At 40.9% G+C, this 16,808-nt stretch overlaps 2 protein-coding genes across 4 annotated transcripts in view; both read right to left on the bottom strand.

The window, feature by feature from the left end:
• LOC141756980 (uncharacterized) overlaps positions 1 to 2,478 on the bottom strand; it is a 75,434-nt gene extending 72,956 nt beyond the window's left edge. For both annotated transcript variants that reach the window (XM_074617107.1, XM_074617108.1), the window contains exon 1: positions 2,406 to 2,478. The gene's annotated coding sequence lies outside the window, so the exon portion shown is untranslated. The remainder of the gene's footprint in view (positions 1 to 2,405) is intronic.
• A 2,237-nt stretch (positions 2,479 to 4,715) lies between these two features.
• spp1 (secreted phosphoprotein 1) lies at positions 4,716 to 13,557 on the bottom strand. 2 transcript variants are annotated; one of them, XM_074617909.1, is made up of 8 exons: positions 13,428 to 13,557; positions 9,343 to 9,414; positions 9,138 to 9,182; positions 8,944 to 9,018; positions 7,684 to 7,746; positions 7,446 to 7,571; positions 6,914 to 7,255; positions 4,716 to 5,991 (listed from the first exon to the last, which is right to left on the bottom strand). In XM_074617909.1, the coding sequence occupies exons 2-8, from the start codon at positions 9,394 to 9,396 to the stop codon at positions 5,614 to 5,616; spliced, it is 1,083 nt and encodes a 360-aa protein (XP_074474010.1). In that variant the 5' UTR covers positions 9,397 to 9,414; positions 13,428 to 13,557; the 3' UTR covers positions 4,716 to 5,613. The 2 variants fall into 2 exon arrangements, with proteins under 2 accessions (XP_074474010.1, XP_074474012.1); XM_074617911.1 differs by having other exon boundaries at positions 6,920 to 7,255.
• Positions 13,558 to 16,808: the final 3,251 nt, after the last annotated feature.

Genomic DNA, 16,808 nt, shown 5'->3' with positions numbered 1-16,808 from the left:
AAGTTGCCTTGGCAAAATGTCCGTAACCCCAGGGCCTCAAGTAATATTAAGGCGCCCTGCCAATGGGATCAGGGTTTGTTCAGTCAGTGGCAACAGCTCAGTTTCATTAACTATAGTACTTTAAATTACAGACGTTGTACCCCTGAGGGCAGTGAGAAGCTGCGGTAGGTCCATTAAAATTGTTTTTCTTTTCTTTTTCTTGACGGCTGGGACTCTGAACACACAGCTCTGCTCAAAAAAAGTTCCAAAGACTTGATTTGTAGATCGGTTCTTCACGTCTCAAATCCCACTGCAGAATTACACAGCTCTCACTATGACTCATGGATAAATGTAGTAATCACAATTAGCCTATTATCCTGTTATTATTATTTTCTACATAAAAGCTATAAGCTCAGGCATATTTCCAATGCTGGATGAGCTGTCAGCGGCCCTCCCTGAAGGAGTGGCATGATGCCGAGGTGAAGGAGAGGGCAGGAGGGTTCAACGCTAACCTCTGCAGGATTAGGACATCATTCAACAACCAAAAACCTGTTCGAAAAACACTGGTTTTAAAAGTCTGAGAGGGTTTACAAAGCTGTTCAAGTCTTGAACCAACAAGAGAAGGTCAGACCAAACCACCTATCTTCTTTCTATTCCACCAAGAGACTGTAGACACTTTGAAACGGCCAAAGAATGAAAGAGAAAAGTCATTAAAATCCTAATTTTTAAATCCTTAAAATTCTGATATACTTGCACATATCTATCTATTTTCTAATTCTTATTTTTCCACACTAGTCTTTTAGCACAGCCATAGGAGCATATTGTTTGTGTGATGTGACAAATAATCCATTGAATCCTACCACACAGAAACAACATCACCCAGTTCATTCAGAAACATTTTGGGAAATCCAAGTGACAAATAAGACATAAAGAATAAGTATCAATGCATGTATTAAAACAGCCTTGAAGTCCTACATCCGTGGTTCGCAACCTTTTTCATGTCAAAGACCCCTAAATAGATGCACAATAGGTCATGAACCCCCATTTGATAAGATTTCGCTTCAGGGAGCATCTGACAAGACTTTGGTTGTTAGATGTGATTAAGACCACAATTCAATAGTTGTCAACTACAGTTGAGGAGATAACTGTGGAGGAAGTGAAACCTATGATCAGATTAGTCACTCTAATGACTCTTACTCCCAGTGGGCTCCCTTCTACAGTGAATTAAATAGTGAAAATAAACTATTTCCCATTTTTCTGGGGAACCCCTGAACTCCCTCAAGGACCCCTGGGGTTCCCCGGACACCTGGTTGAGAACCACTGGCCTACAGTATCATATCACACAAAAAAATAAATAAATCACATGCAGTTAACGGGTGACTGAATAAACAAGAAATACATATTAGGGGACAGCAGCATTAAAGGTCCCATATTGTGCTCATTTTCAGGTTCATACTTGTATTTTGTGTTTCTACTAGAACATGTTTACATGCTTTAATGTTAAAAAAAAACTTCATTTTCCTCATACTGTCAGCCTGAATATGCCTGTATTTACCCTCTGTCTGAAACGCTCTGTTTTAGCGCAATTTGACAGAATTGTGTTGCTAGGCAACAGCTTGGGTCCATGTGTACTTCCTGTCAGCTGATGACATTCACATTACACTGCAACCAGGAAATAAACTGGGACACATTTAGAATGTTCACATTTAAAATTGTGTCAAGGGTCTAAATATTGTATATTCGTGACATCACGAATGGACAGAAATCCTGACAGCTTGTTTCAGATGCAGAATTTCTGAATACGGGCTGTGTGTATTTCCCTGTGGATTGAGTGTTTCGATACTTTCATAGTATTTATATAGGACATAAAGGGACTATTTGTAACTTTCAGAAATGCTTGTTAACAGCGACACCTGGGGCTGTTAAGTCAATGAAAGTCAGGGTCGGGCTCGCGCTTTGCTCGCTCTAAATAGACATGAACGAGCATCGCTCAAAACAGTGAGGCGACACACGTCAGCTAAAACCACAATATCACTCTATATTTCACCTGCTTGGCTGTAATGTTAGCTGACTAGACGAAGGTCTCTGCAGTATGTAGTGAGCGCGCATGAACGTGAGGTGGAGCGAGAACGCGCGCGTTGTGTGAGTGCATGCAGGCAGAGGAGCAGTCTGAACAGGGTAGCCACACGCGAGCGCACATATCCCGACCCGGTACATTTATACGCCTAAAAAGTTACAAACAGTCCCTTTAAGCCTGTTTTATCATAAAAAAGACTGTTTTTATAATATGGGACCTTTAACACAACAGCTTCAGTTACCAGACAGACAAAAACACACATTTAAGTAGGCCCACTTTTCAACAATATAACCTCCATAACAAAGTTAAATAAATAAACAGACAGACAGAAGGAGTGTATCTGACTCACGTTATTTGATACTGAAGCCCATTTTCTTTCCTTCATTGAGATGAAGTGGTTAATATTCATGTTGTCTCAGTCAATGGTCAGAACTCCATCACTGCTAGCTAACCGGTTGGCTAACAGCTAGCTGCTATCATTAGCTACACTAGTAAACAAGCCATAGCTACCTCTGCCTGCTAATGTAGCTACATAGTGTTGCTAACGTTCTAGAATACGTTCTAGAATGTGTTTATTGTGAGGCCAGAGACATTTAACGATACAAATACTTCACTTCACATTCTGTCTTGCAAATAAACTGTTACAGTTTAACACTATATTGACTGTACCTGACTGTTTGATACTACTATTGTAGTCAATGTCAACTTCATGTGGGTTCTCTTCGGTAGACAGGACACAACGTGATAGCCTGCTGGTCCAGCTCAATAATCCTCTTTTTTAGCTTTCTTTATTGAACTCATTAACAGAGGTACAGATACAAACAGTTGAACAAAAAGAAGACAAATAAAACAATTACATATACATTTCATAATGCCAGGGGTTTGTGTTTATGTTATAAACATAATATTATAATAATTTAAAAGTCTTAATGGCCTTTTTGTTTTTAATATTTGCTATGATGGTGCTATACTGTTTGAATTCATTTATAAAGTGCAGGAAAGTTGGCTTGACCATTTTGTCTTGTGAACATGAAATAATGAATAATTGTATTATATTCAGCATAATATTTTCAATTTTATCTTGATTAAAATATAACATTACATCAAACATATTTATTTCAACATTCATCTTATGTTTCTTTTCTAGAAAGTTGGCTACATCCATCCAGAACATTCTTGTATGTATAGTGTGAAAGAATAGATGGGAAATACTCTCTTATACAGAAATCACATTTGTAATTAATATCCCGCTTAACACAAATTTTACCAGGTAAATTCTATGTAATATCTTGAAAGACACTTCATTAAGTTACAATTATCCTCTTTCACCACACACACTGACTGACAGTTACGTTATTACAACCCAGGGGTCGCTGTTTCCCTCATTTGAAGACACTTAATGAAAACCGTGGAAGAGAAGGCCACAAAAAAACACAAAAAATGTATGTTATATTTGACAAAGACTCAAATTTTAATCAATTTAATGCAAACAACAATTTCTAATTTCAGGGAGTCCTGGTTTACATTAGTTCCTGTGATAAAAACACACACAGAAGAAATGCTTTTGCTAACCATATATTCATGATTATAGAAGAGAATTCCGTGATTGTCATTGCACAGTACAACGAAATAAAATAGCAATCCTAACGGTGCATACACATATATTAAACAGTAATTCAAGTAAAGCAGAGTAGAAAAAGATATATTATAAATCGAAAAATATGTTTCTTGCATCGTACTTAAACTGTAGATAGTTGTACCTGTGCATAGACATCCCTGTCAGTTTATTAATGTACTGTATAGGCCTACTGGATCCTTAGATTAGCGGTTCAGAGTTGTGACTGGAACATCAATCTTAACACATTTTTACCTGTCTCGTCTTTCCCCCTGAGGGGCTTCACTGCTGTAGTTTAGGAGCTCAGACGTTATGAAGCCTGTAATCAGAGTCAGAACTCTCTCTGTGTTTATGTGTCTATAAATATGTTTGACAGCAGGGAGGACATTAACAGACGAGAAGATGAAGTCTAGACAAAAAATAGGTGTTTCAATGTGACATTTCTGTAGAAATCACTCTCATATTGCCAGGTACGTGCACAGATAGACCCCAGGTGGTGCTCAAGCACCTGCCCTTTCGCACTCTGACTATAAGTGCCTTTTTTTCAATAACGTTTCACTGTTTTTTTTGCTAATTTTATATTTTAGGTTTTCAATTCAAAAACATTCTCAATTAAAAGCCTGTTGTGTAATGTCAAATGTGAGTGATGGTCACAGCTACCACAGTTAACGTACACAAACCGAGCGCACTGCGGAGCAGCATCCACTTCTCCCCGACCTGCCTTCATTGGTGACGGCCAGTCAGGTAACGATAGTGTTTGTTTTATTTATATGAATTATGAACTATGTTATGCTTATGCTAAGCTAAGTGCCTCCTGGCTCAGTGGTGGTATTCATCTCCTTATCTCAAATCAAAATTTCAAACTGTTCCTTCAAAATAAAGGCTGGGTCAGGTCCTAGAACAAATTTCCGTCACATGCAGTCTCTACTGTAGTCCACTTTTATTATTTTTGAACAGTTCTGTGCATTATTGTTTATTCTATATCTATCTTCTCAGCCACCCTTCCCGTCTTTAAATCTAAAACAAATGTAAACAACCAGCATCTCTTTTTATGAAAAAGAACTTTATTAATATTTTAGAAATGGTACAATATGATACATTACAGTAAACAACATGGGACAAACAACATGTAGTGTAGGTAGGTAACTGTGCAAATGATCAGGACTGTGTTGTGTGTGTGTGTGTGTGTGTGTGTGTGTGTGTGTGTGTGTGTGTGTGTGTGTGTGCGTGTGTGTGTGTGTGTGTGTACTGCATGTGTGTGTACTGCATCTATGCCCGACTGAACCGGTAATAGATGGGGAGTTTCTCTCTGTTTACATCCTTCTATCTACACCAGCAGATTTGATACTAGCGAGCAACAAAGCTAAGCCACACAGGCAGAAAATGCATGGCTAAATGTCAAGTTATGATTATGCTTGAAATGATTACAGGTATTTAAATAAACTGTATAAGCACAGACAAAATGTAGGTTTGCATATTGCAGTTATTAAGTAATGGTTAAATGCAGTGTTGTGCTAGTGTAGATATCAGGACTCAACTTGCTGTTGTGACCTTTGACCCTGCAGTAACAGAGTGGAGAGGTGTGGGGGCAAAGGTCATGAGGTCAGTCAACCTCCTGTTGCAGTCGTCAGTTTTCAACATCCTGCCACTTTTCCGCTGCGGGATCAAACATGGGATTTACCACGGCAACCAGACCACAGGATGCAGGAGTTATTGGTTTATTTAAATACAATCCAGAAGGAAAAGCATTTCTGCTTCCCAAAAGATGCACAAATAATCACAGAAATATTGTGTGAACACATTGAAATCAATCATATTGAAGTCGTGGCTGTCCCAGTTTGGCCCTACAGTGGAACGTGGCTCTGGAGGGGGCTATTTGCACCTGGATGCAGCGTGTGCTTTTTTGATCTGACACCACTCCATTTTCCTGGATGGGCGGAGCTTATTTGGCAGTGATGACCGCTGGCATGTCAGTGGTGGCGTCAGGTGCCGCCACCTCATCGCTCTCATCGCTCTCGTCTGAATCGCTGTCGGCGGCTCCGGGCGTGGCCGTGGCCTCCTCGCTGCTCTGGCTGTCGTCGTCTTCTGACTCCTGGCTGGCGCTGTTGCTCGCGCTCTCCTCTTCCTCCTCTTCCTCTGGGGCGCTGGAGCTCTCGCTGGTGGTGGCGTCGCTGGCGCTGGCGCTCTCCTCCTCCTCTGGGAGGGCGGCCTGGCGGGTGTCCTGGTCCTGAGCGGTGCCGGAGGAGGCGTCGAGGCCCTGGCTCTCCACATCAGGGGTGCTGGTGTCTTCCTCCACGATTTCGTTGTGGACCTGAAGAGCCTGGAGGTGAGGCAGATGGGAGTTTGTTTGATTTGTCTGTCCACAGTACATAAAACTGCACTAATGGAGGACATTTGTGGTCTGCAGTTGTTGTTACATCTTGGTATATTTAGATGTTTGGTAGAATGAAGTGAGGGAAAGGTTTTGTAGAGTTTATCTACATTTTTAAGCACCAGCTCTGATTCTGCATATTGTAAACACGGACATATGGGTAACGAGGTAAAAGATGGCATTTTCTCAATTACTGGACAGTTTGACCGTGGTAACTGCATGCAGCAGGATATTTTACAGCAGCTTAATGTCACATTGGATTTTATTTGGACTGTATGGACGGAATAACTGTTAGGAGTTGTTGTACTTTAGCCATGCCATGTGCCATCGTTTTGTCATTATTGTATGTTCTGTTTGTGCTCCTTATCATGTGATCATGGCCCTGAGCTACAAAAATAAATTAGGGCTGTCAATCGATTTAAATATTTAATCGGGATTAATCGCATGATTGTCCATAGTTAATTGCGATTAATCAGAAATTAATCACACATTTTTTGTCTGTTCAAAATGTACCTTAAAGGGAGATTTGTATCACATATATCATATCTTAAGGTCAGAGGTCAAGGGACCCCTTTGAAAATGGCCATGCCAGTTTTTCTTCGCCAAAATTTAGCCCAAGTTTGGAACGTTATTTAACCTCCTTCCCGACAAGCTAGTATGACATAGTTGGTACCAATGGATTCCTTCTAGTTTCATATGATACCAATATCATATCATATCATTCACTCTGGCTTTAAAACTGAGCCCGCTGCAACCTAAAAAGTTGTATTAATGCGTTAAAGAAATTAGCGGCGTTAAAACAAATCTATCGCATTTTTAGGCGTTAACATTGACAGCCCTAAACTAAATTTTATCAAATAAGAAAACTAACCTGTACCTTGTACACCTTCATTGACTTGTCCACCTCGTTGTCCTCTGTCATGTCGTTGGCCATCTTCTTTCCTGTGCCCATGTACTCGTAGGACTTGTAGGGAGAAGGAATCTTGTGGTAGGTTTTCTCCTCAACGTAGACGATGGACTTGTAGTCGCTGGGGTAGCCTCCCAAGCTGTCGCCGCGGGCTGCGTCGTCGGTAACAATGGTAGGCTCGATGGGCTCAGCGGTGGCTTCAGCCACGGGTTCCTCTGTGACGATGACAGGGGTGAGGGTGGCGGGAGCGGGGGTGGAGGACTCGCCTGACTCTGTGCTTTCGCTGGTGTCATCCTCCTCGGCTTCCTGGAGACACAGAGGTTGGAGGTGAGTCAGAAATAGAAGCTTTGTTTTGGTTTGTTTTTGGTTTTCCATGCAAATATGTTTCTGGCGACGAGCCTGATAGCATCTATGGTTATGAAAATGAGTTACTCGAAACATAAACCTCTACGCTCTATATGTAGCTGGATGTGTTATTGGTGTGTTTTTTACTCACCTCTGCGTCGTCGTCGTCGTCATCATCATCATCACTGTCCTCGCTGTCCTGGCTGTCGACAGTGGCGGTATCTGGGGATGAAGTTGTGTCTGTGATCTCAGAGTTGAGTTCTAATGCTGCCGCCTGCTGCAAAAATCAATCAAACACAAAGTCAGAACTGTAGTCTGCTGACAAAAGGCAGGAAGAGAAATCTGATTATTTTACAAGATGTGTCCTGAAAAACTGATTTATCTCTCACCTCATCTTCATCTGAGCTCTCTGCGCTCTCGTCGGATTCGGCAGCAGCTGCTGCTACAACGTTCTGCAACACGAGAGAGACGCAATAAATCTGGTTAATCATCTTTTTACCTTTTACTGTGTTTTTTTATCATGTCTCGGGGCTTCAAGAATGAGGTATTGATGCAAGATTTAAAGGGGTACTCCAGTGATTTGGTATTGCACTTCCATAAAGTTGGGGGACTCACAAGAGGCAGGTTGGAAAAGGAATGGTCAAAATTGAGGCCGAGATATAGTGACTTCCCAAGTAAGGGTCAAACACTGGATCCTATATTTCCCATAATGCAACTCAAATGACAACATTTGAGCTCCACACCTCCAGTTCGTAACAGAGCTTTTCTGTTAAAAATGTCATCCAATCCAAGATCACCCTAATGGCATCATCAACAAACATGATAAGAGGAGAACAAATTGAATCAAACGTGATGATCGACGAACAAGCTGGACCAGTGTCTGAGAGACTGTATAGTGAAGACATGCAATTAAATTGATATACAATACAATGCAAGACCATGAACAATTAGATATGAGCCGTATAAAAGAGGACCAGGATAAAGACTTAGGGATGGAAATAGCTGAGGGTATCTGGGACAAGGTCCAGTAGTATGTTCATATCTGTTACATACAGTTTAAAATTCAACACAGGTTGCATTACTCGACGGTAAAGCTACATAAAATCTTCCCAGAAATGTCATCAGTTTGTGAGAAATGCGACCAAGCAGAGGCAGATTTACTTCATATGAATCAAGAATCCACTTTTGGTTATACTGGGAGCAAAAAAAAGCTCTAAAAACCTACAGAGCACATCATCTCCTTTCCTATGGTCACTGACTGATACCCTCCACCTGGAAAGAATCCGACATATCCTTAATGACAGACTGGAGGTATTTGAAAGGATTCGGAGACCGATGACCTCCTCTATAGAAGGGACGGACAGTTAAGACGCAGTGCACACATGGTAGTCTTTATCACCCGAGGTGGCACCGCTCAGGGGTTGGTGTTTTTTTTTTAATGTTTACCTGATTTGTGTGCTTTCGGGTGACGTATTTTTTTTGCAATTTAGTTTTTTGTGTGTTTGCTTGTCTCTTTTTTGCCTTTATTTCCTGGTATTGTTTGTCTTTTGAAATGAGGCATGATTCCACTTTACAGAAGTCTGTGTTACTGATGTGCACATGTTTCCTAATAAAAATATTTGGGAAAAAAAAGATATATAATATTTTACCTGTACGGGTGCTGCACGGAACTGAGGAACCTCTGCCGCCTTTTTCCTGAGGGGTTGAGCTGCTGGTCGTCTCACCTGTGGACGAGATCAACATCAGTCAATGAGGAAGTGTCTCTCTCTCTCTCTCTTTCTCTGTCTTTCTCTCTCTCTCTCTCTCTCTCTCTCTCTCTCTCTCTCTCTCAATTGATACTCACCACTTCCTCAGAGCTCTCTGAACTGCTGAGAGAAACTTTTTTCGCCTAAAAAGAAAAGCAAAGACATAAACAAATTGAATAGATAGTAAGTGTGTATGTCAATAAACCAAAACTAATGTCGAAATTGATTGAAACTACTGCTAAATATATCAATATTTAATTATGATTCAGCAGAAGTTTTGACTCGACAGAGACAATGACTCACCGGCCGACAGAGGACTGTGGCGAAGAGCAGAACGAAAACAACGGCGACTTTCATTGTCTCACAGTTTGGTGTCTGCATGGGGAGAAAACCAGAAACACGCAGGTTGAAGTCACACAATAAAACAATAGAACATAATCATGATGCGCAGAGCTCGTACGACGCCAAAATACTCGTCCGGGGGCCATAACTTCACAGGAAACACAATGACATGTCAAACGGAAAAGGAGCTCCTAGTCTCCTCGGTAAATCCTCTCGCCCAGATTCCTTCCTAAAAATGGAGGCTGCATGGGCACATTAACTAGCAGTGGCACTTCCTGAGGCCTTGGTAGTTCACAGGAAGTCATTAAGTCCTCAATTACAGACCGAAACGAGTGGTTGTGTGTCCCTGACAACTCTGTTTCAACGCAGTAAAACATTTTCTCTGTCATCAGAGCGAGAAAATCACATCGTTTCGGTGCGTGGTTTATTGAGACAGGATGTTTCTGGACGATTCTGGTCTAGAAGATGTGAGAAAATAACAGGTACTGTATGATTTATACAGAGATGAATGTGGGTGTTTGGCTTGGAAGATTTAAGGGGAGAAAACCAGTAACATTTAGAGTTACTACTGTCTGAGTCTACATTTCCATCCATCACTCTGCAAAGCACTCTCTAAGTTCAACTTTACATTTACTATATTAGATTAAAATGAGCTGCAAACAGATGTCCTGAAATAATACACACTGCACGGTGAGAGACAAATCATTTTTGATCCATTTTTTGACATCAGCAAAATGTCAGTATTATGCATCCATCACCTTGTTAACTTGTTCCCCTCCCTAACTGTAACAAGCTCTTCTTCTCATGTACAGTATGCTCTGTGGGAGGAGCAGTCAGAGTGTCTGTGTCTATCTTTAATGATGGACTCTTCCTATACTGTGTAATTCGCCTGGTTATAACTGGAAAGCCGCAGTGCAGCAGAAACATGACAGACGCCCATATGACTGTATGCGTGTGTGTATTTCTGTACGTCTATCTTCGAGAGGCCCAATTTAAGTTTCAGACCTCAAGAATACGTCTGGTCCTCAACTTCTTCCGAGGGCTGTTCGGAGGCTAAGTGTTGGTTTTGGGGGTTGTGGTCAGAATTGGGTTTAGATTTAGGGTAAGTATAGTAGAATAGTTATAGTTTGATATCTTTGGAAGTGTGCTGTAACAGTCTCATATCTGTAAGCTTAGCATAAAGACCGGAAGAAGGGGTGAAATGGTTAGCCTGGCTCCATCCAAAAGTAACTATATCCGCCAACCAGACTCTCCAAAGTTAACCAATTAACATATCTTTTTTGTTAAATCTGTACAAAAACCAAAGTGTAAAAACGACAGGAGCGTTGACTTCTTGGAGTTTTGTCATCACTGTGAGGCACCAGGCTCTTTAGGGGTACTATTTTCTCCAAATCCCACACCATTAACACCTCATCAGTCTCCATCTTTTCAGCGCATTGTGACAACTGAGTAGCTTATAGCGCAGTAATGACATCAGTCAATACGCAGACCCCCACACACCATACACAGCTAGAACCTACATAAAACTGGTATACTCTTAGCAATGTAAAATGAGCTATTTTCATATATCTATTTTTAGAAAAACTTCCATGGCGAAGCAAAAGTACTGTATCAAAAGGTTGATTTGAAAGGCTAAATGCCAACAAATATGGACTGAAGCAGAATATTTCATTAGATAAAATGTATTGTGAATTTTTGAAATGGTTACATCTATCTTTTTTCAAGACATTTTGACTTTTGGACTGAAGACTGATACAATTACAAAGAGAGGACGAAGCGTAGCTATGAGGGAGAGAGTGAGAAGGTGGATTGGTGTTTCTGTAAGTTATTATTAACAATAATTCAAATATCAACATTATGAATGAAGTGTTGAACTATTTGGTAACTCCTGGTGACTAGAGGGGGCTTTTGTCATGAAAACACATCAAAAACTCATCTATTTGGTTTTCTCAATGTTATTCCATCATCATGGCAATACAGGCATGTGCAGAATATGTATTTAGGAAAAGTCAGAGCAGGAGGGAAACATGTTATACACAATGACGGAATAATTAAAACTTTGGAACCACAACGTTAAATGGCGTGGGGTATGGCGCTCCTAGTGTTAAAACACCACCAGGATGCACATCTCTATTCAGCTCTTCAGTTAAAAACACTGTTGACTAAGCTGGTAGTTAATCAGTACGTGTGTGTTGTCAGTGTGTTTACTCAGTGTGGTTAGTCGGGGTTGGACCTGGTGATGCTACACAAAAATCCAGAAATTAGTTCCCCGCTGCCCACAGCTTCCCCTTCCTGCCTTGGTGTTGCTGTGGTACTAATCAGCCAATCAAACACAGCCGCCCCCGGCTTCCTCTGACCAATCACAGGCGGACTTCCACCGCCGTTAAAGTCTTAAAAAAGAATTCATAATTAACTGCAAACTGCAGAGCTTTTATGGCGGATAACCAAACCCTCTTGTGGCTCCCTAAGCTCGATGTGAGTTTGCTCGACACTGACTTTAAATTCTGCTAATTTTGTACAAGTGTGTTTGGAAAAAAATTGAGTTGCAGAAGTTTGTTAGAAAACTCTCGGAGTTGCAGTTGGACTCCAAAGCAGTGACCCTTTACACCAAGTAGATTGCAAAACAATCTTTAAAGTTGCAACAAGGAACTTTTAACTGGTTATGAAACAGTCTCTGATGCCTCTATATGACCTACATAAGTAAACGAGACCATCAGTGACCATATTCGGGTCTGAGTCTCCGCTAAATCAGGCCGTATTGCTGGGCCCACTGGAGGGAAGGGAGATACAGGAGAACCAGAACCAGAACCAGGACTGCATGGGGCAGAGTGTCAGACCCTGCTGCAGTAAAATTAGAGGTTTTCTAAAGGGACTCTGGTGCTCGGAAACACTACCGCTTTTGTCCACAGGGACCACTTAAATCAAAACAAAATGAAAGTTCCTTGTAGTAGCTTTAAGCCATTGCTTGCTATTATTGAGTCCTGAATTGTTCATTCTTTCCAAAAACTGATTAGATCCATTGCTTTCAACCTGTTTCTAATTTAGATATACTGTATGAATAGTTAGTATCTGGAAACTACACAGTATGAAGCAGATTAGAGTGCTAGGATCAAAACAAATTACATTTTAAAAACATTTAAAGGGGACCTATTATGCTTTCCCCTTTCCTTTAGTGTGTTATATATATTTTTTTGTGCATGTAAAAGGTCTGCACCTCATCTGCCTGAAACGCCTTGCTTGAAGTCTCCCCTTTTCTTCTTCCGTAACGTGGTGATGTAACCAAGTCACACATTTGCATAACAGCTAGTTTGGCACGCCCTCAAACAAAGCTCGTTAGAGCAGAGCAGGAGCTGGAGTATGAACCTGAAAATGATGCTGCATGATATGTCCCCTTTAAAACTAATTGATTCGTACTGGATTTGAGTTGAGTTGTTTTCACAGTATTTTGTTTTTGTTTTGTTTTTTTAAGGAAATGTTAAGAAGAAAATAATAAAATAAAACTGAATATTTTTATGAAATTAAATTTCTGCAGTGTATTGTTGTGTATAATAACCTTTTAGATTAATTATATTCACAGTGTTGGAAGAAGAAATCCATAAAGAAACGTTCATCCCAATGGTGTTAGATGGGGTTGAGGTCAGGACTCATGGTGCATGCCAGTCAAGTTCTTCTAATGTACACCGAACTGGGAAAACGATGTCTTTATAGAACTGGATTTGTGCAACGGGTAGAGGGGCCTTCTTCAAACTGTCTAAAATATCACAGTGTGATCTAGCATTAAGATTTCCCGTCATCGGAACTATGAGGCCCAGACCAAAAGTATGTAGAGAGGGGTGTCCACATACTTTTGGAAAGAACTTTAGACCTTTTCACACTGCAAGTTTCTAAATGTTGAATTGTTTTCTTTCAGCTAAATAAAGCCAATTTCCAGTAGCTTACACAAATATTAGCCTGCCATCCCACCTCTCATCGCACCACCAGTACTGCAGAAAAACTTTAAACCAAACACTGTACACAGTAAATATAATGTTGTATATTCATCTGACCTTGTTGGCAGTTGCAGGAAGCTTCAGGAGTTCAGGTTGTGGAGCAGAAACAGACTTTAGTTTATCTCCTGGGTTCCCCTGGATGTTGTAGAGCTGCTGAAGTGATGCTGTTGCTGAAACCGAGGCTCCTGGTTGGCTTTTAAACCCTCGAGACTCGGGAAGCAGCCAATCAGCTCGCAACTTGTGATGTCATGAGGTTAACCGCTCCGTGGTCCACCTCTCCTCGCTCTCTCCCACTCTTCCTGTGGTTGGTGCTTTGGTGGTGTGGGGGCAACACACACACACACACACACACACACACACAATGCAAATACATGGATAAAGACATGCAGACATTTACAGCCCAGACAGAAGCATGTGAATGTACTTTTTTTTGCCTCTTTCCTCCACTCATCTCTCTCCTTGTGTTGAAGTTAATTTAAGGACATGTAGTGACAGGCTCTGGGAAAAAACAGCAGCATATAGAGGCGCATGGTATGACAGTGATTCAGCTTCCTCACAGACAGAAGAAAATCATCTGACTGAGGTCTCTCTGGGTAATTGAGAATTTGTCTGCAACAACAGACGGATTTGTGTGTGTGCAGTCTGGGTTATGTTGATGTGTGTGAGTAACATTTTGTACATTTTTGCACATGTATGTACGTATATATTTGGAGGAGCTCAGTCAAGTTGTGCTCACGGAAATGATAAAGATTCGGTCACATTAAACATAGCTCGGTCTCCCGTTCACTTCTATTGAAGTCCAAATTAAAGCTTGATGCACAACCCGGTCTCCTAAAAATGTTCATACAATGTAACTGTCAATTACGTTTCAAGGGAACATGTTTTCTCACAGATTATGTTTGTTTAATACGTTTAATCAAAGTCTGTGTTAGTCTGCGGGATGGATAAATAGGTCAAACATGGGTTTTTCACCCAGAGGACTAGTGTTTGTGTCCCGTGTGAAACCAAAAGTAACTTATTTTAACTTTCTTTCTTTTTGTACTATGTATTGCAGCCAGTACAGGATACACGGCGTACAAATGACACAGGAAAATCAAGAAAGGCATACTTATTGCACGCTAAACGCCTTGCGTAATATGATGGCCTTTTCGTGCGAACGGGCTGTTTACAGTTTGTGATTGCTCTGCTCAAAATTTACTTAATATCCACTGTGACATCACGCTCTTTTTAGCGTCAAGCCAATTTTATATAAATGATCTTTAACACAGAATGCGGCAACGGCACCACTGCGCTCTGAAACCCATTATTTCCAATGGCTATTGCTGCACTGTGCAAAGCAATCTATCCTTAGATAGATAAGAGATAGACAAAATAACAAATTACAATATGGAAAATCAGGATAGGAACATGAGGTTGATACATTATGAACATATATGAAAAGTATGGATCAGGGTGGTGCTGCCTGGAACCGAGCAGTGTCCTATTTAAGTGTTATTGTGTGATAAAGCAGAGGTCAGGAGAGGCCAATCGAAGTTCTCTCCGCAAAGTCGACACACTTTTTGTGTGGATACCTTGAAAATATTTTCGTTTTACATTCTGCTGACTTCAACTCAAAAATAAGACTGAGGGGGCGTGCTGTTATGAAAAAAATGAAGGGGGTTATGCGGGTTGAATCCAGACAGACGTGCATTCTCTGAATTCTCGTGTAATTTGGATTTTACATGTACAGTTGAAACGTCGTTGAGACTACACAATCATTAAACTTGATTGGCTCGTAAAGTGTCTGAGTCTGTCTGATGATATACGCTGTATACATACACACACACACTCACATGCAGATGCAGAGTTGTTTACATCTAAGTGCACTAATATACTAAACTGGACACAAGTAGACACATTCCTACATATTTTGAGATGTATGATCTAGAAAGACAAATATATGACTAACACAAACTAGAAACCATCTTGCGGATCACACCAGCTGCAACGCCAATGGCAATGGCCCCTTCCAGACTTCCTATCTTTCCAGCGCCCTTGCTCGGACCACACCCATCTTCAAACTCGGCCTTCATTTTGATTTAAACTACACACCTGTAAAGTTTCGTGACTGTATCTTGCACGGTTGTGACGCTATGGCGTTAACTAAATCTGTCCACAGACAGACAGAAATATAAACACCTGGCAAAGTACTCAAAACCTCCTCTGTGGTATTTCCCGCTACAGTAGGTCTCTCCAGGTCTCTCCTTAGCCATGATGACACACACACAGACTCACAAGGTGAAAATAATACCAGCGTAGGTGTCACAGCCGTGTGCCAAGTGTGCAGAAGAAGACCCGCTCCCTATGTAGATATAAACGGCTCATTCTAAGGTAAAAAACAAAACAACGATTCTTAGTTTCAGGTGATTATACACTAAAGAAAACATTTATATTATATTCCACTTCAGCCAATAGATCCTCCTAAATGATACACACTGGTCACACTTGTGTCTTTATTCTTTGATTTTGTGTGTGAAGTGAATGATTCAACTTTTTTGCTATGGTGTAGTGTTAAAAAAGTTAACAACAACCGCATTAAATTGTAATATCGAATTCGCAATACTTAAAAATCGCAATACATAATGAATCGGGAGATAGGTGTATCGTTTCAGCCCTAGTCACGAACATGCTCCCACAGGACATTAAAAGATAAAAATATCGTGAGTACATGAGTTGAGGTATATAACTCAGAGTATTTCCTACTTTGGTATCATTTCTAATGAGCCTGTCAGTAATTCAGAATAGACGCAAAAGACGATAATTCGTAGGACACATGCAAGGCCCCAAATATACACACAAACACATTTAAACACATGCACCGATACAGGAATCACCTAAAGACACACTGCGTTTATCTGTCGACACCGTTAGTCACTGGGTTAACACGCACACACTGACAGTCTGATTACAGTAACACAGCGTGTCATCGCTCTGATCGTACAGACCTGTTGAACTCTGACAGCTTGATGAGTTCTGAGGCCTCGCAGACGCAAACGTACAATTACTCACATCAAAGCTTTCTTCTTCTACCGACACACTGAGGTATGTCGCAGAGCGGGAGCGTCCTGCTTGGTCTTGTTTGACCGTCTCTGTCTGATAATTGAGGATTATAGATCTTAAATGTTGTTTTTTTTAAAGACGTCTCTGTTGAAGAGTTGATGAGTATTTGTCCTCCCCATGAATCTACAGTAGGTCTACCTTGTGACCTTGTTTCAGGACTGACTTCTTACCATATCCGCCTGTGGGGAGATTATGCGTTCGGTTGTGTCAGTCTGTCTATCCACGGCTAATCTCTCATACTACTGGACACATGAGGCTAATATTTTCTGTGATCATTAATGACTGTATGCTCAAAGACCTCTTGTGGTTGCGGTGATTCACAATTTTTTGAAATACCTA

This window comes from Sebastes fasciatus, chromosome 19, assembly GCF_043250625.1.
Source record: "Sebastes fasciatus isolate fSebFas1 chromosome 19, fSebFas1.pri, whole genome shotgun sequence".
In the NCBI taxonomy this organism is placed as follows: Eukaryota; Metazoa; Chordata; class Actinopteri; order Perciformes; family Sebastidae; genus Sebastes; species Sebastes fasciatus.
Note: the sequence above shows the minus strand (reverse complement) of the source record. Positions and strands in the feature narration are given on the sequence as shown.